Source organism: Nicotiana attenuata, unplaced genomic scaffold (genome assembly GCF_001879085.1).
Source record: "Nicotiana attenuata strain UT unplaced genomic scaffold, NIATTr2, whole genome shotgun sequence".
Lineage (NCBI taxonomy): Eukaryota > Viridiplantae > Streptophyta > Magnoliopsida > Solanales > Solanaceae > Nicotiana > Nicotiana attenuata.
In genome coordinates, this window is record NW_017675063.1 from 16,621 (window position 1) to 40,944 (window position 24,324).

At 38.2% G+C, this 24,324-nt stretch overlaps 2 protein-coding genes across 2 annotated transcripts; both read right to left on the minus strand.

The window, feature by feature from the left end:
• Positions 1-13,772: 13,772 nt before the first annotated feature.
• On the minus strand, positions 13,773-16,796 carry LOC109219617 (fatty acyl-CoA reductase 3-like). The gene is made up of 7 exons (XM_019384089.1): positions 16,702-16,796; positions 16,382-16,574; positions 15,890-16,051; positions 15,457-15,538; positions 15,041-15,316; positions 14,263-14,390; positions 13,773-14,137 (listed from the first exon to the last, which is right to left on the minus strand). Exons 1-7 carry the CDS (start codon positions 16,787-16,789, stop codon positions 13,990-13,992), a joined length of 1,077 nt encoding a protein of 358 aa, XP_019239634.1. The 5' UTR covers positions 16,790-16,796; the 3' UTR covers positions 13,773-13,989.
• Positions 16,797-16,879: 83 nt separating this feature from the next.
• On the minus strand, positions 16,880-17,975 carry LOC109219616 (fatty acyl-CoA reductase 1-like). The gene is made up of 3 exons (XM_019384088.1): positions 17,897-17,975; positions 17,676-17,779; positions 16,880-17,164 (listed from the first exon to the last, which is right to left on the minus strand). Exons 1-3 carry the CDS (start codon positions 17,973-17,975, stop codon positions 16,925-16,927), a joined length of 423 nt encoding a protein of 140 aa, XP_019239633.1. The 3' UTR covers positions 16,880-16,924.
• Between the last annotated feature and the right edge of the window lie 6,349 nt (positions 17,976-24,324).

The window sequence follows — 24,324 nt, forward strand, 5'->3', positions numbered from 1 at the left end:
CTTGGCCAGCCAGTTTGTGAGATTGGATCTTTCGGAGCCTAGTCGGTTCCTAGCTTGCGTGGTTTCTCGGTCCTCTTTATTCGATCGTATCAGGGAGCGGCAGTGTGATGACCCTCATTTACTTGTCCTCAAGGACAAGGTTTAGCACGGCGATGCCAGAGATGTGACCATTAGAGATGACGGGGTATTAAGGATGCAAGGTCGGATTTGTGTGCCCAATGTTGATGGGCTTCGAGAGTTGATTTTAGTGGAGGCCCATAATTCGCGGTATTCCATCCATCCGGGTGCCGCGAAGATGTATCAGGATTTGAGGTAGCACTATTGGTGGGGGCGGATGAAGAAAGATATAGTTGGATATGTCGCTAGATGCCTCAACTGTCCGCAGGTGAAGTATGAGCACTAGAGACCGGGTGGGTTGCTTCAGTAGATAGAGATTCCGGAGTGGAGGTGGGAGCGGATCACCATGGACTTTGTAGTTGGACTCCTACGGACCTCGAAGAAGTTTGATGCCATTTGGGTGAATGTAGATCGGCTGACCAAGTCCGCTCATTTTATTCCTATGTGTACTACTTATTCATCGGAGCGGTTGGCGAAGATTTATATCCGAGAGATCGTTCGTCTACATGATATTCCAGTTTCTATTATTTCTGACAGAGGTACTCAGTTTACCTCACGGTTGTGGAGGGCCGTTCAGCAGGAGTTGGGTACTTGGGTGGAGTTGAGCACATCATTTCACCCCTAGATGGACGAATAGTCCGACCGCACTATTCAGATTCTTGAGGATATGCTCCGTGCGTGCATGATTGAGTTTGGATGGTCTTGGGATCAGTTCTTGCCATTGGCGGAGTTTGCTTACAACAACAGTTATCAGTCCAGCATTCAGATGGCGCCGTATGAGGCTTTATATGGTAGGAGGTGCAGATCTCCGGTGGGTTGGTTTGAGCCGGGTGAGGCCAGGCTATTGGGCATAGAGTTGGTTCAGGATGCACTGGAGAAGGTTAAGGTGATTCAGGATAGACTCCGTACAGCCCAGTCGAGACAGAAGAGTTACGCGGACCGGAAGGTTCGTGATATTTCTTACATGGTTGGAGAGCGGGTTCTGCTACGGGTTTTGCCTATGAAAGGCGTTCTAAGATTTGGGAAGAAAGGGAAGTTGAGTCTGAGGTTTATTGGCCCTTTTGAGATATTGAGGCGAGTTGGGGAGGTTGCCTATGAGCTTGCCTTACCTCCCAGCCTGGCAGGGGTTCATCCGGTATTTCATGTTTCGATACTCCGGAGGTATCACGGTGATCCGTCGCACGTGTTGGATTTCAGCTCAGTCCAGTTGGAGAAGGATCTATCTTATGTTGAGGAGCCAGTGGCAATATTGGACAGGCAGGTCAGGAAGCTGAGGTCAAAGAACATTGCGTCCATGAAGGTTCAGCGGCGGGGTCAGCCGGTCGAGGAGGCGACCTGGGAGACCGAGCAGGGTATGCGCAGCCAGTACCCTCATCTTTTCACTACCTTAGGTATGTCTTTGTGCTCGTTCGAGGACGAACGAATGTTTAAGTGTGGGAGGATGTAACGACTCGGCCGGTCATTTTTGGAATTTATGCCCCGATCCCTTATTAACTGCTTTCCCCAAGTTTATTTCTGCTATTTTGATTTGCCGGGATGTTCGGTTTTGAGTTTCGAAGAGTTTTGGGACACTTAGTCCCTAAATGAGAGCTTAAGTGTTGTAACACTGACCATAGTCAGAACAGTGTAAAGACGGCCTCGAAACGGAAATCCAATGGTTCCGTTAGCTTCGTTAGGTGATTTCGGGGTTGGGAGCGTGTTCGGAATGTGTTTTGGAGGTCCGTAGCTAATTTAGGCTTGAAATGCCGAAGTTTAAATTTTTGAAGTTTCCGGTCCGATAGTGAGATTTTTATCCGAGTGTCGGAATGGAATTTCGGAAGTTGCAGCAGTTCCGTCATGTCATTTGGGATGTGTGTGCAAAATTTCAGCTCATTCGGACGTGGTTTAGTTAGGTTTTTGATGGAAAATGTGTTTTTAGAATTTTTGAGATTCTTAAGGTTGAATTCAATGAAAAATAGGTTTGCTAATGTTGTTTATGGCGTTTCGGAGGTTGGAATAAGTTTGAATGATGTTATGGGATATGTCCGTAGGTTTGGTTGGGGTCCCGGGGGCCTCGGGTGTGTTTCGGATGCTCAACGGGCCATTTTGTGTTGTTAAAGAATTGCAGAAAATTCAGGTTCAGGTGTTGCGGACCTTCCTTCAGTGCGATCGCATCCCTCCCTCCGCGTTCGCATAGAGTAATTTCAGGGGGGGGGGGGTATTTTGTTCTTCGCGATCGCATTAGTTGGTTCGTGATCACGGAAGTCTATTTCCTTCTCCTTCGCGTTCGCATCCCATCATTCGCGTTCGCATAATAGAAACTGGACCGGTGGCTCAGTGGCCATTCTCTTCTTCGCGATCGCGTGGCCTTCCCGCGAATGCATAGGTCTATCTCTTCCTCATCTGCGATCGCATGCCGTAGGATGCGTTCGCATAGGCCAATTCTGGAGCCTTTAATTTTTATTCTTCGCGTTCGCGTAGCGTAGATTGCCATCGCATAGGCCAGCCAGAGGACCCTCATATTTTCCTCTTCGCGATCGCATTCCTCCTCTTGCGATCGCAATGTGTAATGCCTGGGCAGACCCATTAAAATTCCAATCCGAGGGTTTAAGCCTAATTTCATAATTTCGAACTTGGGAGCTCGGGAGGGGCGATTTTTGAAGACTTTTGCACCTGGGCAACTTGGGTAAGTGATCTCTACCCAACTTAGATCAATTTCAATGATTCTTACCTTAAATCTAGCCTTTATATTTCGAATTTGATGGAGAAATTTTGGAAAAAATGGATGAACTTGGTCAAATTATTTAGTTTTGAATGGGTTTTGGCATCCGATTTGAGAGAATTTTATATGGTTGGACTCGTGAGAGTACGAGGGTTCTGAAAATGTTAATTTCATCTGATTTCGAGACGTTGGCCTGAGGGGCGTTTTGGTCATTTTACCTAATTTCGCGTCTTAGCTTAGAATTAAATCGTAGAATCAGTTGCTTGAGATGTTATTTACGATATGTAATTGAATTGAATAGATTTGGGCTATTTGGAGTCGGATACTCGTGGTAAAAGTGTGATTTCAAGTTGATTTTGGAGCCGGTTCGAGGTAATTGGCTTGTCTAACCTTGTATGGGGGACCTTCCCCTTAGGATATGATATTTGGTAATTGAATGCCTTGTACGCGAAGTGACGAGCGCGTACTTGAGCTAATTGTTGAAAATCCGATTTTTTTCTTTAAATATTTAGACTGAGTTTCTTTCTTACCTGCTTTATTCTACTTGCAATTATAGCCTATGTTAGTTTATAAAAGCATGCTTAGTTGACCTAAATTGTCTATCTGCTTAAGTTGCTTTGATTAGTACTACGTGAAGCATGTTAGGCTAGAACTACCTGTTGCCTTGTATTTTTGCACTCTATTTCCGAATATCTTCTTGTTGTGGCTGCGTATTTACATTGGGACTACGGATGTGGGATTCCGGTAGCTCCCCCTCCTTGTTTGTTTACTTTGGGACTACGGGTTAGATTCCCGGTAGATCCCCCTGCACATTTACTTTGGGACTGCGGGTTTGATTCCCGATAGATCCCCCTGCATATTTACTTTGGGACTGCGGGTTAGATTCCCGATAGATCCCCCTGCACATATGATGGACTACGGGACGGTATCCTGGGAGATCCGCTGGACAGTTGAGAAAAAGACTACAGGACGTATCCTGGGAGATCCTCATTGTTACTATTGGTATTGAGCTGTACATATTCCGTGTTTACTCCGTTCTCTGTGTATTTGTTATTGCCTCATTTAACCTGTCTTATTTCATTGTTGTACTCATTATTGCTGCCTGTTTTCATACTGTTAATTCATATTATATTGTTTAACCTCAGTAGGGCCCTGACCTTCCTCGTCACTACCCGACCGAGGTTAGGCTTGGCACTTACTGAGTACCGTTGTGGTGTACTCATGCCTCTTCTGCGCATGTTTTTCATGTGCAGATCCAGGTACTTCTTATCAGGCCTATCATCCTTGAGGGAGGCGACTATTCAGAGACTTAAAGGTACACCTGCCGCGTCCGCAGGCCGAGGAGTCCCTTTCCATTCCTACCTTTAGTATTTTAGCCCTTCTGTACTTTCTGTTCCTGATAGACAAATTTCGGTGTTAGAGCTATATTGTATTTCTTGTCTTAGCTTGTGATTCGTGGGTTTCCGAGTCTTGGGTTAGATATTGTTTTGAGATTTATATATGGTGTATGCCGAGCGGCACATTTAAACACTATTAATGCCTTAAATTCTGCCTTTAAACTGTTTTACTTCAGCAAATTTGGTTTTTATTTTGTAATTTAGGATTACCTAGTCGTAGAGACTAGGTGCCGTCGCGACAGTTCACGGAGGGTGAACTGGGGTCGTGACATGTATTGGTGACAAGAGGCATTTCATTTGCTTACTTGTCCCTCAACAACGACAAGGATATTCTGGATATTTGACGAAATGCATAATATTACTAGTTCATAAAACTTTTGAACTCCAAAATCTTCTGCTGGAAACAGTCGAGTTTTGAAGAACTTTCATGTATGGAGGGTTTAGTCTTATTTGAGGTGCTTATTTCTTTGAATCTTGTTTGTATGGGTTGAGATGATTTGTTACTCCATTTGTATTTGACAGATTCAATGGTTATAGGGGATCAGTGTTTTAAAAGGCTTTTCTGGGACTCGCCTCGAGGAACCCGTGGGGCTTACGCCCCATGTATCGAGGTTTTTGTCTCGCCCCGTATTAGATAAAACGTCTCGCTTCATGCCTTCGCCTTTCAAAACACTGAAAGGGATTGTGATTCACTGTCTGCACTGAATCTGCGGGTGATAGTTCTTTCTTTTTTTTTTCTTTTTCTTTTTTCAATGCTGTGATAGTTCCATGTTAAGAAGAATTGAACTGCAGAATTAAGTGATAGTGTAGGCCGGTGAAGACCTCTCATGTGCAGAAGATGAAAGTAGCTGAAATGAGAAAGTTAAGATGGATGTGCGGGCATACCAGGTTAGATAAAATTAGGAATGAAGTTATTCGAGATAAGGTGGGATCGGCCTCTGTGAAAGATAAGATGCGAGAGGCGAAGTTGAGATGGTTCGGGCATGTTAAGAGGAGAAGCCTAGACGCACTTGTGAGAATTCACTGGGCATGTTGTTATTGTTGTTGTTGCAAATAAGTGAAATCAGGGTGATTGACAAGAACGGCCCTAATAGGCTAGTCTTTAAAAAAATAATCCATGTTTTTGAATAAATTTAAAAAATGACCTTCGGGCACGTACGACTCTTAAGGGATTTATCTATCGGACCAGTAGAGTTTTTAATATATTTATTCTACCTATATCGTTTGATTTTCACAAACTTTATGCGGTTGTCATGATTTTGTGCTTGTCAATTGTTCACCAAACTCTACCAAATTTGCGTAATCTTGTGTTATGTGTAATCGACATATATGTTAAATTGTTCATCAAAGTCTACCCGATTGACTTAATTTTTTTGTGTTGTTCAACAAGTTGTTCTTCGAATATGCACTTTTAATTTCAACCAAATCACCCCAAATTTTCTCCAAATGATCTTAAATTTGAAACAAAGCCTCAAACGACCATCAAAAACGATCTTCAATTACCAATTAGTCCAAAAATGCCAAATCAAGAATACCCACTTTGTCTCCTTCAACCCTCTCTAAGGACCAACAATAGAGTTTTGAGATTTTTAAAGCAAATAACTAATTAAATATTTAAACTAAATGTTTATGCATAAGTAATCAATACTTAGACAATTTTAACAATGATTAACCGTTAAGTTTGAATTGTTAACTCTAAACAAGAATTTTAAGCTTCCAAAATTGAAGAATTATGGTGTCCTTGGTAAAGAAGAAGATATGGAGAAGAATGAATTGAAGGGGCAAATAGGCAGAGTTCATTTGTTAAATAAGTATCACCAATTACGAGTGGTTCAGCTAAGACCGATCTTATTTGGGGACATACCATGCAATTTTGTGATTGAATCGGAAGCGATGATGAGCCTGTTGGACTTAAGGTGTCACGATCCGGAAGTTTCACCTTCGGGACCATGATGACGCCTAATATTTCACTTGCTAGGCAAGCCAACGTTAGAGAACAATTAAGCCAGTATTTATTCAATTTCAATAAATAAAGTCAATTAAGCCAACATGAAATAAAAATGAGTGCGGAATAACATAAATGCCCATAATATCTACTACAATCTGAATCTGGAGTCACAACTCACGAGCTTATAGAATTTTTTTTCAAACAGAGTAAAAAAGAAATACAATTGTTTTGAATGAAAGGAAACAGTAAAATAGGGGAAATGGAAGGGGACTTCAAGATCTGTGGACGCCAGCAGATCTACCTCGAGTCTCCAATGAGCAAGTCCGAGCTGCTACGCCTCACAAACAGCTGGGGTCAGTACCAAAGTCTGCACAAGAAGTGCAAAGTGTAGTATGAGTACAACCGACCCATGTACTCCGTAACTGTCGAGCCTAACCTCGACGAAGTAGTGACGAGGCTATGACAAGACACCCATGTAATAAACCTGTGCAGATAAAATTATACGTATAAGATAACAACAAATAAAAGCTAAACATGTACTATTGGGAGGGGGCATACTAAGGGGGTACAAGATACGAAAAATACAACATAAATGATAACTAGAACATTCAATATGCCTTTAACCAGTAAAAACAAGCAAGCACTATGAAGAAAATTGCACGGCATCACCCTTGTGCTGTTACTCTCAACCTCACAATGAAACAATGATACTACACGGCATCACCCTTCATGCTTTTACTCTCACTTTCAGTATAGATCAATAAATACGGCACGACATTACCCTTCGTGCTTTAACTCTCAAAATATGGCTATCTCTTATGTGAAGGCTAGGTATATGGTCGAGAAGGGGTGTCTAGCTTATTTGGCATGGATAACGTGATCAAAGTAAGCAAGGAATTACAGGGAACAATCTCACCCGCATGCTTTAACCAAACAACAACGCATAAGTACTCGTCACCTCACATATACATTATGCCCAACATCTAAACATGTAGCAAATAGACAAACAAGTTATAATCCCTCAAGTCAAGGTTAACCACGACACTTATCTCGCTTCAAGGATCACTTCAAAGCTCAACCACATATTTGCCTTTCAAACAAGCCTCTGAACCAATAGAATCTAGCAAATTACCAACCAAACGATTCAAATTAAGCCTTAAAAACTACCCACGATTGCTAAGGGTTCAATTTAGGTCATTATTGAAAAAGTCATCAAAAGTCAATTTCCGGACATGCTTGGTCCAAACCCGGTATTCGAACCAAAACCCGATTACCCATTCACCCCCGAGTCTGATTACGTAATTTGTTTTCGAATCCGACCTCAATTTGAGGTCTAAATCCCAATTTTACAAAAATTCCTAGTTCTACCCAAACCCTAAATTTTCTACCATGAAAACACTAGAATTTAGGTTGAAATATGAGGAAATGTGATGGAAGATTGAAAGAAAATTGATTAGAATCACTTACCAATGATTTGAGGAAGAAGAGTTTTTTTTTCAAAATTGCCTCTAGGGATTTCTAGTTTTGAAAATTTGAAGAATGAACGAAATCCTGTCTAACTCAAGTTTTACAAAGTTGCAGATGTCGCATTTGCGACCAGGGGTTCGCAATTGCGAACCCCCGCAAATGCGAAGAACACCTCGCAAATGATAAGTCTGCGCACCTCTGCTTTCATCACATTTGCGATGTATTGTTCGCAAATGCAAAATTTGGCCTCCCCACAATTGTGACCTCTTGATCGCAAATGCGAACTCTTGCTGACCCAGGTACTCTTCGCAAATGCGAAGTATTTGCTCGCAAATGCGAGCCTGGAGGGATTTGGGATGTTCGCAAATGTGAACACTGATCTCGAAATAGCGAGATCAGAGACTAGTTACCATAATTTGCAGAACACCAGCTGAGTTCTAATTCCAAACCACTCTGTAGCCCATCCGAAACTCGCCCGAGCCCTCGGAGCTATAAACCAAATATGCATACAAGTCTAAAAATATCATACAAACTTGCTCGCGCGAACAAATCGCCAAAATAACACCTAGATCTACGAATTGAGCATCAAATCAAAGGAAATTTTCAAGAAAACTCATGAACTTGTATTTTCACAACCGGACATCCGAATCACGTCAAACCAACTTCGTTTCTCACCAAATTTGATAGACAAGTCATAAATATAGTAATGGACCTATATCGGGTTTCTGAACCAAAATACGGACCCGATATCAATAAAGTCAAACATTCAAAGTCATTAAGCTTTTAAACTTTCAAATTCAAGAAGGTGTGATAACTCGGGCTAGGGACTTCCGAATTCGATTCCGGGCATACGCCCGAGTACCAAATCACGACCATCGAAACACGAATCCGGGTACCGTTTGCTCAAAATGTTGATTAAAATCAACTCAAATGAATTTTAAGGCAAATTGTTTATATTTTCTCAATTTTTAACATAAAAGCTTTCTGAAAAAATACCCTAACTGTGCACGCAAATCGAGAAGGGCTAATATGAAAGTATTTATGGCTTCAAAACACAGAATTAGGTTATATAACATAAGATGACCTATCGGGTCATCACATAAGGCTTCTTGGTTAGAGAAAAGGGAAGGTTTGTATTAAGGTATTATTTTATTCCTTTATTTCATTTATTTGGGTAGTTAGGGGTAACGTTTAGGCCGACCACAGATTGGATAGGCAGACGCTAGGCCCACTTAATTGCTTGTTTATTTACGTGGAATTTTCATATACCACTATAGTTTAGAGGCTAGTAACTATAATTTTCTGATTATCATTCGTATTTACTATTCAATTGTTATAAACTTGTATTACTTGTATTCAAATGCGCAGCAAATACAGTCTGCGTATTTACTATCACTTGATTATCATTCGCGCAATTGTATTCGTTGGTGAAACGAATACATATGTATCAAATGATACAGGAGTGTATACAAAGGATACAACAAATATCAGTCATATTTTTTTGCGCAATAAATACAACTAAGGCGAAATACAGAAATATAGAAAGATAAAATATTCTTGTTGAGAGTCGAACTCAAGACCCCCGTTAACTAAGCAGGCGCTCTAACCAACAAAGTTACGAGAGCTTGTTTATCCCTTATTTCAATTCAAAACAATTAATCTCTTATTTCATAGATTTGCTCTATAAAATACAAATATAGCTACGAATGGTAAATTTGCTGTAAGTATGGTTATAAATGATAGATACAATGCAAATGTTTGATGTGTCGCATAATTTTTCCTTTATTTACTGTCACGACCTGGAATTTCCATCTTCGGGACCGTGATGGCGCATAACATTTCACTTGCTAGGCAAGCCAACATTAGAGTAATTTCTTTTGCCAATTGTTAAACACTTCGAACAATTCAACCAATTAAACAGAAATGAAACTAAAATGAAGAACAAGTAGCATAATAACACAATCATCTAGTACAACCCGGGTCTGGAATCACAAGTACACGAGCTTCTATAGTTTCTACAAATAGGGTTTGAAATAAGTACAACTGTCTCGAGTGAAATGAACGGTAAGGGAAAGAGGAAAGGGGACTTCAAGGTCTGCGGACGCCAACAGATCTACCTCGAGTCTCCAAATAAGCTAATCCGAGCTAATGCGCCTCACAGACAGTTGGGACCAGTACCAAAATCTGCACAAGAAGAGCAGAGTGTAGTATGAGTACAACCGACCCAATGTACTTCGTAAGTGTCGAGCCTAACCTCGACGAGATAGTGACGAGGCTATGACAGGACACCCGCATAATTAAACCTGTACAGACGAAATATACGTACAACATAACAACAAATAAAGATTAAACATGTACTATCGAGAGGGGATATGCGAAAGGGGGAGTACAAAATACGGTAACTACAACAAGAAATGACAACATGAAACAGTCAATAAACCTTCAGCCAATGAACCAATAAACATAATGAATAAAAACTGCACGGCATCACCCTTCGTGCTTTTACTCTCAACCTCACTATGAAACAATAATAATAGCACGGCATCACCCTTCGTGCTTTAACTCTCAATCTCTCCATAAAATGATAAATACGGCACGGCATCACCCTTAGTGCTTTACTCTCAATTTCATCATGAAACAATAAATATGGTACGGCATCACCCTTCGTGCTTTAACGCTCTCCCTTACCATGTAATAATGAACATATAACAACTGGGAGATAGAATAAGCAAGAATAAACCTTACATTAACAACTGTTTCACAATACCAACCTCAACTTCAAAAACAATACTCAATTATCACAAATAGCCCATAAATGCGGAAAGAACGATCAACTTAGTAATAAACTAGTCTATGCATGGATATCATGATCAAAGAAGGAGGTAAATTACAAGAAGCAAGCCCCACCCGCATGCTTCAACCCAACAACAACGCATAAGTACTCATCACCTCACATATACGTTGTACCCAACATTTAAACATGTACCAAATAGGAAAACAAGTCCTAATCCCATAAGTTAAAGATAACCACGACACTTACCTCACTCTGCAGTCAACTCAGAGCTTTAGGGACTTTTCCTCTAGAATCCGACTCCAAACCACTCGTATCTAACCATAATTGACTCAATAATGTCAAATATTGCTAATGGAATCAATTACAATGCATAAATTTAGGATTTCCATACTTTTCCCCAAAAAGTCAAAAAAATCAACCCCGGGCCCACTTGGTCAAAACTCGAGGTTTGGACTAAAACCCGTTTAATCATTCGTCCTTGAGCCCGATTATGTAATTAGCTTCAGAATCCTCACTCAAATTGAGATCCAAATCCCTAATTTAAAAAAAAAACACAATTCTTCCTAAATCCCTGGTTTTCTACAATGGAAGAACAAAGATTAGGGCTAGAAATTAATGGGTGATGTTAGAAATGAAAGAGAATGAGTTATAAGTGCACAAACCTATGAATTGGTGTTGAGTTTTCCCTTCAAAATCGCCTCTAGGCCATGCTCTAGTGGAGAGTTTATGAAAAATGGGAGAAATCCCATTTTTGGACTGTTTTAAATAACTAGCGTCAGACCTTCTTCACGTTCGCGAAGGGCCTAACGCGATCGCGAAAGGCAGCGGCCGAATTGGCCTACGCGTTCGGGAAGGGTTGTACGTGATCGCGATGGTCTGTCCCCTCTGTCCGTCGCGTTCGCGAGCCTGGGCTCGCGTCTCGTAAAACAACCCCTACTCCCCCACCCAGACCCCTTAGTCATCGCGTTCGCGTAAAGCTGGACGCGTTCGCGATGGGTGATCCCACCACTGATTCGTGTTCGCATTCGCGTCCTCAGCCGCGCGTTCGCATAGAGAAAAATTCCACCCCAGCCCAGTGTGCCCTTAGCGATCGCGGGCGTAGCTTCGCGATAGCGAAGAAGAAACCATCATGTAACAGCAGTAATTAAGGAAACCAGCAATTTCTAAGTTCAAACCATCTGTAGCCTATACGAAACTCACCGAGCCCTCGGGGCTCCAAACCAAATATGCACACAAGTCCAAAATTCTCATACGAACTCGCTCGCACGATCAAAGCACCAAAATAATACCTGAACTACGAATCGGACACCAAATCAAATAATTTTTAAATGAAACTTAAGAATTTCTATTTTAACAGCCGGACGTCCGGATCACATCAAATCACTTCCGTTTTGCACCAAGTTTTGCAGACAAGTCATAAATATCGTAATAGACCTATATCAAGTTCCGGAACCAAAATTCGGACCCAGTATCAATAAAGTCAAATACTGGTCAAAGTTATAAAGTCTTTAAACCTTTAAACTTCAACTTTTCGACAAAATGCGATAACTCCAGCTAGGGACTTCCGAATTTGATTCCGAGCATACGCCCAAGTCCCAAATCACGGTACAGACCCATTGAGACCATCAAAATAAGGATCCGTTTGCTCAAAACGTTGACCGAAGTCAACTCAAATGGGTTTTTAAGGCACGAATTCACATTTTAGTCAAATTTTCACATAAAAGCTTTTCAGAAAAAGGCACGGACTACGCACGCAAATCAAGAAAAGCTAAAAGGAGCTATTTAAGGTTTCGAAATAAAAAATTAAGAGTTAAAGCTCTAGATGACCTATCGGGTCATCACATTTACTTTCATAATCTCATGTACCATTTTTTTTGGGTGGAATATCTCGGAAGAAATCAAATGCATTTTGGAGGCAGTTCAAAGACAAGATTCAAGAATGTCAGAATACATAGATAGGATAGTGTAGGAATTTATTTTGTTTTCGGTTGTTAATAGTTTTGCTTATTAGCAAGTTTTTGCTTTTGTGTGGTCTCAGCCATATATTTTGAAGCCAATTAAGGTCAAGTGAGCAACCGTGTTCAACGCAGAGATTTGAGGGGTATCTAACGCCTTTTTTGTAAACTGAACCTCCTTAGTTGCGAGTTTTGGTAGCTCACTAGTAGGTAGGAGTGACAAACGGGCGGGGCGGGGCGAATATAGTTCGGATCGAAAATAGGTAATGAAAAAACGGATAAATTATCCGATTTGACTCATATTTAATACGGATAAAAAACGGGTTAACCGGCGGATAATATAGGTAACCATATTATCCATGACTTCTTGCATATGATCACTTTTGGGAGAATTCTTAGTCTCCCTAACTTGAGGAACCCCCAATTTGAGACTTTACAAATGTATAAGTTAGACTCATTGGTTAATCATTTGTTATCCATTTTTTAATGGATAATATGGTTCTTAACCATATTTGACCCGTTTTTAAAAAGTTCATAATCCAACCCATTTTTTAGTGAATAATATGGGTGGTTAACTGTTTTCTTTTAACCATTTTGCCACCCCTACTAGTAAGAGTCAAATGATTTCAAAAGGATTTTCCCTTAAAATAATTGTTTTCATTAAATAGGTGATCTAATCACACCTAAATAAAAAAATCAATGTTAGGTGGCTACGTCTTACCATATAAACCTTATTTAAAATTATTAATTTTGTCAGTTTACTTTTTCAAAAGAATTTCCCTTATTCTCATTTTTCTACAACTTCACTAAAGAGTTTAGAGATTTTCGGAGGCTAGGTAAAAAAAAAAGAGTGTGATATCGCTGCTACTACTGTGCACTTTTGAAAGAAAATATTTGTGACCATCCGATTTCTACACTAAACTATATGAATTTATCATAAGTAATTATTAATAGACACTAGAACATTTGTTAAGGAGATGATAGCTTAGGTGGCATTCAATTTGGGATAATTGGTCATTAAATTAAAGTCATCTATCTATTTCTGTATTTTAAAAGTCATTTTACTTTTCATTGGTCATCTTTATCGGATTTTGTATTTTTTTGTGGGATTTAATAACGCGAAAACTTTAATTTTAAAAAAAAAATAGTTAGAATACTAATTAAGAACTTATACCAATTTTGAACCCAATCCAACCCTGAATTGACCCAATTCACTTTAGGTAAGAGTTTGTGCGACTGAACCCATAACTTATATTGTACTTCCGTACCTTGGATACCAAATAATATGGTTGATTTTCTTGATTCTTTTTTAAAGGCATAGAAACACGCATGAGCAAATTAGCTTAGCATTCCCATAAAGTAATATACAACATTACAATGTTGGAGATAACTATTCAGTAATCACACATACATAGACATAACGATCTATATAATTGTGTCCATGCCAAACTTTTACATGAATGAAACTAATCGAAAAATACTCGTATTTTAAAAAGTATATATTGCACATACAACACCCATATCTTGTCATATGCAGAAGATATGACAGAAGTTTTATTGAGAATTCAAGAGAAAGTCGTCGTTTAACACATGAATCTTGTATATTAATCCTAGAATATGCGCTTTACAGCTCCTGGGAGATGAGTATTCATAAAGTAATCTTCCCATTTAATGCATCTTGGATCAAAGCTGAGCACATCATCCATGTTGCATTCTTTCATTGCCATTCTCAACCTCTCGGTATTAACATCATCAAAGCTGAAAATTTTAAGTTTAGAAATAATTAAAGTACTTTTAATTAGTCGCAACGCGAGTTGACTAAATGATGCTTGAGCTACTAAAAAATAATTGGGAAGAAATACAAAATATAAACATTCACATACCTGCCGTGGAAAAGCAAGTAAGGTTTGTAGAGTTCAGCTAGACGTATAGCCATATCAATCTTCCTTTCCAAATTTTTGTAGGTTTTGTCAAAACGCCGCCATGATAATAGATTTGCCAACTCTAGTATCTAAAAACATATTAAACCACAAGTTACTGTCATTGAATGTGTACATCGACATTAAAGAGTGTTAGCCTGTTAGGCACACATGTAAAATACTGTTTTAACCATAACAAATTATAATTTGCTTAGGACATTGATAATAACTCTACTAATTACTAACTATAAATTCCTATCAAAAATACTCCTTTACTATACAAAATATCTTAACGTTAACTTTCATTATATTATGGGGGCAGCAAATTGTCTGGTTTTTTCCCTTGATCCTAATAGACGCAACTTGAAGTATAACACAAAGTAATACTAAATAATAGTAGTCAAAAGTAAGGGGATAAGTTTTGATTTTTTTTCGAAGTACTTTCACGCGCGAAAACCATCAACTCAATGTCAGAGGTCCGTCAAAGTCGACGGAAAATGAAATGATTTACGTCTACCTGCAAGAGTATGCGTGGCTATAATATAAATTAACTACACAATATAGCCGCTCTAAAAAATAATTACCAATTTTTTTAATATATATTTATATATAATATACATATAATATAATATAATTGTTTGTATATTTTGCTAGAGAATTTAATTATTTTTGGCTGTGTAACTTCACCATTAAAATTTATATCAAAGATGAAAATAAAATTTTATATTGAAGAGAGAAAAACCTTTAACAATGGCCAATAATAGGTTGAAATGTAATTTTGAAAGCTATCCATGCTGCTAAATAGCAGAGGCGTTCCCACTTTGACGATGTTCCCATCTTTGTTGATCCATGGATTTTTGGTGAAGTAATGAAACAGAAACAATTGAATATCACAAGATTTTAGGGGATTTTTTTCGGAAGAGCTAATGTGATATATTGATTCTTGAGAAGAATAATATTGCTTTCCATGTGCTATAATTGCTGCAAGTATGGAGTTTACCACCATATCACCTGGAATCTGTAATAAATTAAAGAGGTTAAAAAATTAGGCAGACCTCATTTGTAGTTGGTAAAAAAAAGTTATAAATAATTTCTTTATAATGATTTTAAAAGAAAAAACTTTTGAAAAATGAACCAGCGTAGTGAATTAATACATACCGCGTCTACTTTTGTGTTTGGGTCACCAAAGCAGAAATTCAATATGCCTTTACCATATCCCAAGATAAATGAATCCACTGTTCTGCAGTTGCCAATAAAAGTTAGTATTTTTTAAATATATAAGAGATATGAATCACTTCTTTATTTCCTGTGCTTTATTTTATCTCAAGAACACAAGAACAACAACAATAATATGCCCAGGATATTCTTACAGTGTGGGATCTAAGGAGGGTAATGTGTATGCAAACCTACTAACTGTTTTCGATAGACCCCCAGCTAAAAAAAACTAGTGAAAGAAGCCATGTTGAAAATAATGAAGACTTTTATCTCAAGAACTTGAGTAAAATATTTAGTTCGTCGAATTACTCTTGGTAGTGAAAAAATGCAATGAACTTTACAAGCAAAAAAAAGGAATATCAATTCACAAACTTACTTGACTCCTTCAATCCACCCTGGAAATGGCTCTATATAAGTGCTAGTGATAATTGTTGGACGTATTATAACAAGTTGTAAATTCTCTTTCAAATGTCCTAAAAGCATCTCTCCCATTGCCTTTGTGAAGGAATATGTGTTTGGCCACCCATGCAAAGTTGCCCTAATATAATGATCAATATATGCCACGTTAATGTTAAAAAAGCAATATTGTGCGTAATTTCTATGCACTGACGGTATAGAAAATGCTTACGTAATTAGATTACTTAAATCAAGAAAATAATGATTGACTTTATCGGTTCAGCAACAACAATAACAATAACAGAAAATCCAGTGTGACCCTACAAGTCAAGTCTGGGGAGGATAGTGTGATACGCAGACCTTACCCCTATACTGAATAGGTGGAAAGGCTGTTTCCAATAGGTACTCTCGTCGGTTCAATAACAAAGATATATTATCTCAATGACACTAAATGAATTAGACCTTTTCTAACCTTTGAATGCCAAGGTCTTTCATGGCTATCATCACTTCCTTTGATGTCAAATTTTGAGCTTCAAGTTCCTTAAGTTTGTCTTCTATCACCTTCCTCTCCACATCAATGTCTAAGTAGGAGTTTTTGTTGAGTGTCTCACCCAAAATGAATGATTTCTCTGATATAACTCCTTCCCCTTCCCCACAAACATAAGCTGTGACAAAGACATCGAACTAACTAATCAATAAGACAAGATTTTTAAGAACCTTAGCAATAACAATAATACTATAATATATAGTAGATGAAAAAAGAATCACACGTTTGTTTTTCTAAAAACTGACCAGTGGATACGTGAACAATAATCTTCACTTTTTCACATCTTTTACCAAACTTGAGGACGTTGACGGTACCTAGGACATTGATATTCATGGCAATATCATATCCACAAAAAAAAAAAAAGGAAACTAGTAATGGTCAATAATAACTTATAATCGAGGACTGACAAACTGAAAAAATAACTATTGCTATCGATGTTATATAGGGAATTAAATCAAATGTCTTGCATCAAAATACTTTATTAATATTTTTACAATCATACCTCTCATCAAATCTAGTAGTTGCAGCTGAGTTTATAATTATGTCGATTTCTTTGAACATTTCATCTTTTATCTCCGAATTTTCAATTCCAAAATCCTCAAATGAAATATCACCAGCAACTGGAAATACCTTCTCTTCTACGAGAGAGTTTAGGTTTTTTGCACCTATCTTTTCTCTTAGAACCTTAAACAATTCAGTCTGCATAACCTGTGTAAAAACTTGCAAAAATATTACTGTGTTGCTCTACAATAAATAACAAATAGCCTAAACCATTTTTGCTAACAATAAAAAAGAAAATGGCTAACATTCATTAAATACAAGTCGCAAAAAGAGCAATATTTACAGATACCACCCAAAGTTTACAGTTATTTAGGTTAGGTAACTCTAACATGGTTATCTTGATTGGCTTTGTTACTGATACTAGAAAACTAAAATTAGAGTTTAATTTAATTTTGAAGAAATTAAAAAGGATATATTTTGATAAATTTCATGCACAAGGTCCCTTTAATAATAAAAACCAAAATAACGAAAAAAAAGTATTGCATGAATGTAGAGGGAAAACCAAACTTCTATTTTAAAAAAGTAGACACTCTTTTGACACTTAATAAAGGACAAATGCAGGTTGTAGTACAACATTTTTCCTTATAGTCTTGTTCAACTAAAATGGACGAAGCAAGTAACTGTTTTTATTATAAAAAAAGTACGTACTATGTTTTACCTCTTCGTAAAAACGTTTCTTGGCTGATTTGGTGTCGGAAGCTCTTACTAGAAGGTATAACTTTTTCATGTTTGGTTGAACCCGAAGTATCTTCTCCACCAAAACTGCATTTAAAAGGTAATTGGTAACCTAAAATAAATAGTAAATAATATACTATAACGAATTAAATTACAGTGGTGGTGTAAAAAAAATAGATAATAAAATAGCTAGAGAGGAAATACTTTTTGCAAGGAAACCAGTGGCACCCGTAATGAAAATAGTTTTGCCTTCTAGAAATTGTTGAATTTTAGATGATTCCATTGGTAAGGAATTTGGGCAGCTAAATTTTGTGGAAAAACTTGATATTGGATATGAACTCATGCACTCATCTCTCAATATATATATAGGCAAACTTGAGACTGATTTGCTAATAGATATTTGGAGAGGCTTCTTTCAACAATTAATTATGTAATTTTACTCATTATTCCTTACAGTCAATGGTAACAAAGCCAAGAGTAGAAGCAAACACTTAACCCTCACTACAAAAAGCAGCATCTATAACTCTTACAAGAAAAATAGCACTAATTAGTGATAATTTTCCAAAGATCTTGTCCTCAAAAATCCAAAAAAAAAAAAAAAAAAAAAAAAAAAATACTATGACAGCCTAACAACCTTTCATTCTTTTTGGTATTTTTATGATTTGTATCTTGTTAATTCTAAGTCTAAGAAAGATCATCTTAGATTAGTAGAGAATCCATTTAATTGTATGCCATGTGAAAACCTTTAGTTTTGTTTTGTTCAACCCATAGAATTTGATAGGAAAAATGATATTGTATAACCGATCTTAAGATAATATGTATATTATTATTATTATTATTATTGTTATTATTATTATTATTATAAAAGCACGAATAATTTATGCTAAATGTTGTACGACTAAAATATCCCCGAAATATCAACTGATTTTTGTGCCCTTAAAAATTTAAAGTCTTTCTTTTATTATATAATTTCATAATGGATAAAAGTGTAAAATTAAGAATTTCTCTCATACTATGATTTTGAAATTACCATCACTAGACACGGTTACCTAAACTGTAATTGATTGTAATTAAGTGCTGACTTTAATCCTCTATAAATAAAAACCTTTTGCTTACAACGTTTACACGTGATTTGCATAATTGGTGTTTGATATCATAAGTTTCTGCTAGCGATGGATGCCAAAGCCAATTCGCATGAAAAATTTCATCTAAACTATATTTTATTTTATATTTATAGCTACAGTTATTAAATTAGGCTTTTGTTGTTATCTTTTATCGATACTTTTTGTTCATCATGTGCCTGTGAGATTGAATTCAATTCACTTACTTTTCGCCTTGTCTTCCTCTTAAATTTGATGCGAAGGTTTTAGATGCCAGCAAAAAGTTCGATAAATCAAAATAACAGATCATACAAAATAGATTGAGAGATTGTCCGCTACAACACTTGGTTGAATTTCACAAACATTGACCTCTAAGGTAATGAAAGAATTTATTTTCCTTTATGTATTTGGCAATTATGTTATCATTGGTTACTATTTGTTTAGGCGGTTCTTTGCTTCGTCTAATTGATACATGGGCATAAAACTATCTTTGCAGAAGATGGATTCATGAATAATCACATTCGATGCACCAAAGTTATATATTGTCTAGCATATAACATGCAAAGGATCTAAATCTATTGGAGGAGGTTTGTCGTACCAATAAATTGTGCTTATGTAGAAAACATTGATAATACAATGATAATTAGCAAATTTCTTAACGTTGGGTTGGAATACTTTTTATTATGACGATAATTGTATCCTCTTGATTTTGACTAACATAATTAAATAGTATTTATAGGAGATGCATTATAATCTTTCTATGTACGTGCCTCGCACGTAATGTTTTAGAACTGAAAATAGAAAAATGATATATTAGACACGATTAATTCTTGTTACAAAAAAAGAGAGTTGATGATTTCATGCATCGCTTACCACTTCTTAAAACTTGCGAGCGAGTGTCGATCGCTCCATTGCCTGGGCAAGATCTGACGACTCCTGCCCAAAGATGGCGGGTTACGAATTCAGATTAGCAAACACCCGATCCCATTCCGACCTCGATATATGGAATCGTCTTGCGGCATATGCACTGAGATTGTTCGGGAGACAAGGATATCAAAGATACCACTCTTTTAGCTAATTCATACAAGAAAAGTCTCCGAAAGGAGTAGAGATGACGGCAATAATTATTTTCAGTATGGCCTTATATGAATTATTAAGTTAGCACTTTTGAAAAGGAAAATAAGTTAAATTTTATCTTATTCAATTTTAAAGAATGCCAGGACAATTAAATAGATAGAACTCACAAAAAATATACTTCCTCTGTTCACTTATACTTGGCACGTTTTAACTTTTCACGCCCCTTAAGAAATAATAAATGGAGTGTATAATTTACCATATTAATTGATGCATATTTTACCCATATTAATTTATGCATATTTTATTGGATTTGAAAAAATAATTTGAAATGAGTAATAAATACTATGAGTCTATGAGTATAACATGAAAAAAAATTTGACTTCTCTTGATATTGTCACGACCTAAATTCCCCACCGTCGGGATCGTGATGGCGCCTAACATTGTACTCACTAGGCAAGCCAACGTTACAAATTATTTCGTCTTTTTCTTTTATCTTTTAACAATTAACAAGTTAACATAAGTAAATCAGCGAAATAAAATGAAAGAACAAAATTTAACAAGTTATTTTAACACAACTGCAAAACCATAATTAAACTCCACCCAGAACTGGTGTTACAATTTCAGGGACCATCTACGAATACTACACATAATAGCCTGGACAAAGAAGTACACATCTGTTTCGGAAATAAATAAAACAGAAAAGAAAGACAGGATAGAAGGGGATGCCAAGGCCTGCGGATGCCTACAGGACTACCTCGGATCTCCACTGGTCTGAAGGCAGCAACCTCGAACTACGGTCCGCCACTAGCTCCGTAATCTGCACAAGAAGTGCAGAGTGTAGCATCAGTACAACCGACCCCATGTACTGGTAAGTGCCGAGCCTAACCTCGACGAAGTAGCGACGAGGCTACGGCGGGGCATAACAATATATATAACCTGCAACAGTTTATAATAAACAGAAAAGAAGTACGGAATGAAAAAAAATAACCGGAACTTGCATTAAAGGAACAGAGGACCCAACCAGTCTACTAGTATTCAGCTATAACCAATCCTTAGGGAATTTCAACACCTCAATAATAACTTCAACAGAAATAAATGCCAAAAATAATAACTGATGCGGCGTGCATCTCGATCCCACCATATAAACAATAACAATATCAATATTTCCGACAATAACAGTATCAATATTCTCCCTTATTCCTCCTTGTTGCGGCGTGCAACCCGAACCCACCTGTCCTCCCTTATTACTCCTCAACACATATCACCCTTATTCCTCCTGTTGCGGCGCACAACCCGATCCCACCTGTCCACCCTTATTACTCCTTGTTGCGGCGTGCAACCCGATCCCACCAGATAATCACAATTCTCCCTTATTCCTCCTGTTGCGACGTGCAACCCGATCCCAACATATGTATATATCAACATCAATCACAAAGAATAAATACAAGGTGTTTCACAAGTTAACTCACTTTCCACAATTCTTATACTTCAACTACATAATGGAACATCGCCACGATTAAAAAACTTCACTTATGAAAACAAATCAGCGAGACCAACCAATGTGCACCATAAGGCACCAATGAATCCATATAGGCCAACGGGGTAATAAAATGAAGTTACGAAACCAATAATACCTCAATGGGAACATCAACAATTAACATGAAACAATTAAATAATAAAGGGCAACAGTTAATCTGAAGCAATTAGGCATGGAAGCATTTAAGAGCAAGTAGCAATTAAGGCATGGAAACAGTTTAAGCAAGTAGCAAATAAGACAAGAAGCAGTATACTAGGAAACGGGGAAGGGAACAAACTAAAAATGGAAATTTGGTGGCGCATAGGTACTCGTCACCACACCTATACGCCACACACATGATATTTCATTTAGCACATAAGTTCGGGAATTCCTATTCCCTTAAGTCAAGGTTAAACCAAACACTTACCTCAAGCCAACGGACAATTCAACACTCGACCACCGCTTTACCTCTTGATTCCACCACCAATTCACTCATATCCAGCCATAATTAATTCAACAACACCAATAAATGCTAATTAAACCACTTCCAATGCATGAATATGAATTTTCCAATGTTTTCCCCAAAAAGTCAAAACCCGACCCCGGGCCCGCTTGGTCGAAACTCGAAGTTCGAACCAAAATCCAATTACCAATTCAGCCACGAACTCAAATATGCAATTAGTTTTGAAGTCCGACCTCAAATGGATGTCCAAATCCCCAAAATTCAAAAATCCTAATTTCTACCCAAGAACACCCAATTTCCGATGAAAAACCCTACATTTTGAAGTGAAATCATGTAAAAAGATGAAATAGATTGAAGAAAATGAGCTAGAAATCGTTTACCTATGATTTGGGAAGAACTCTCTTCAAGCAAATCGCCTATGGGAGTTTAGGGTTTGAAAATTTGAGAAGTGAAGTGAAAATCCCGTCCAAATGATGTTTTCATCAGCTGCAGATGTAGCAATTGCGACTGGAGCTTCGCATTTGCAAAGCTCGCAATTGCGAGAAGGGCATCACAAATGCGAAGCTTCGCAATCTCTGCTGCCTTCGCATTTGCGACAATTATGCCGCATTTGCAACTTCTAGCCTACCTGGACAACCTTCGCATATGCGAAGTAAATCTCGTATTTGCGAGAAAAGCTGGCCCTGACCTTTTTCGCATTTGCGAAGCAAAATCTCGCATTTGTGGTCACTGCTTACATCGCAATTGCGATGCCTGATCTCGCAATTGTGCGATCAGGGGCCTGCTACACAGCTGAAACATACCAGCAATCTCCCTTAGTCCAAAATTACTCTGTGGCCTATCCAAAACTCACCCGAGCCCTCAGGGCTCCAAACCAAACATGCACACAAGTCTAAAAATATCATACGGACTTGTTCGTGCGATCAAATCGCCAAAATAACATCTCAAACAACGGATTTAACACCAAAACTCATGAATTTCACAAGATAGTTCAAATTTCTATTTTCTCAGCCAAGGGTTCGATTTATACCAAACCAACTTTGATTCTTACCAAATTTCACAGATATGACGTAAATATTATATTAAGCCTGTACCGGTCTCCGGAACCAAAATACGGGCCCGATACCATCAAGATTATACACCATTTCATTTCCAAAAGTCCTTATATTTTCCAGCAAATAATTTTCTTTAAAAATTCTTTTCTCGGGCTAGGGACCTCGGAATTCGATTCCGGGCATATGCCCAAGTCCCATATTTTACAACAGACCCTACGGGACCGTCAAATCACGGGTCCGGGTCCATTTACCAAAAATGTTGACCGAAGTCAACTTTAATCAATTTTAAAGGCCAAATTTAATATTTTTCTTAAAATTCACATAGAAGCTTTCCGGAATCGCTACCGGACTGCGCACGCAAACCGAGAAGAGATACAAGGAGGTTTTCAAGGCCTCAAAACACGGAAATGGACTCTAAAACAAAAGATGACCTTTTGGGTCATCACATCCTCCACCTCTAAAATAACCGTTCGTCCTCGAACGGACATAGGAAAGCACCCGAGTACGTGAAAAGATGGGGATATCAGCTCCGCATATTGGACTCGGACTCCCAGGTAGCTGCCTCAATAGGCTGAACTCTCCACTGAACACGAACCGACGGATAACTCTTTGATCTCAACCGACGAACCTGCCGGTCTAGAATAGCTACCGGCTCCTCCTCATAGGTCAAGTCCCTGTCCAATTGGACAGTGCGGAAGTCTAACACGTGGGATGGATCTCCGTGATACTTGCGAAGCATGGACACATGAAACACTGGATGTACAACTGATAAACTCGGCGGCGACGCAAGTCTATAAGCCACCTCACTCACTCGATCAAGAATCTCAAAAGGCCTTATGAACCTAGGGCTTAGCTTGCCCCTCTTTCCAAATCTCATCACGCCCTTCATGGGCGATACCCTAAGCAACGCTCGCTCTCCGACCATGAATGCCACATCACGAACCTTACGGTCACCGGAACTCTTTTGCTTGGACTGAGCTGTACGAAGCCTATCCTGAATGATCTTAACCTTGTCCAAGGCATCCTGCACCAAATCTGTACCCAACAACCGAGTCTCCCCCAGCTCAATCCACCCAACTGGCGATCGACATCGTCTACCATATAATGCCTCATAAGGAGCCATCTGGATGCTCGACTGGTAGCTGTTGTTGTAGGCAAACTTCGCTAATGGCAAGAACTGATCCTATGAACCTCCAAAGTGAATAACACATGCTCGGAGCATATCCTCCAAAATCTGAACAGTACGCTCGGACTGTCCGTCCGTTTGAGGATGAAATGCTGTGCTCAACTCGACCCGTGTACCCAACTCACGCTGAACTGCCCTCCAGAAAAGCGAGGTAAACTTCGTACCCCGATCAGAATTAATAGACGCGGGCACACCGTGATGACGAACAATCTCCCCGAGATAGATCTCAGCTAAC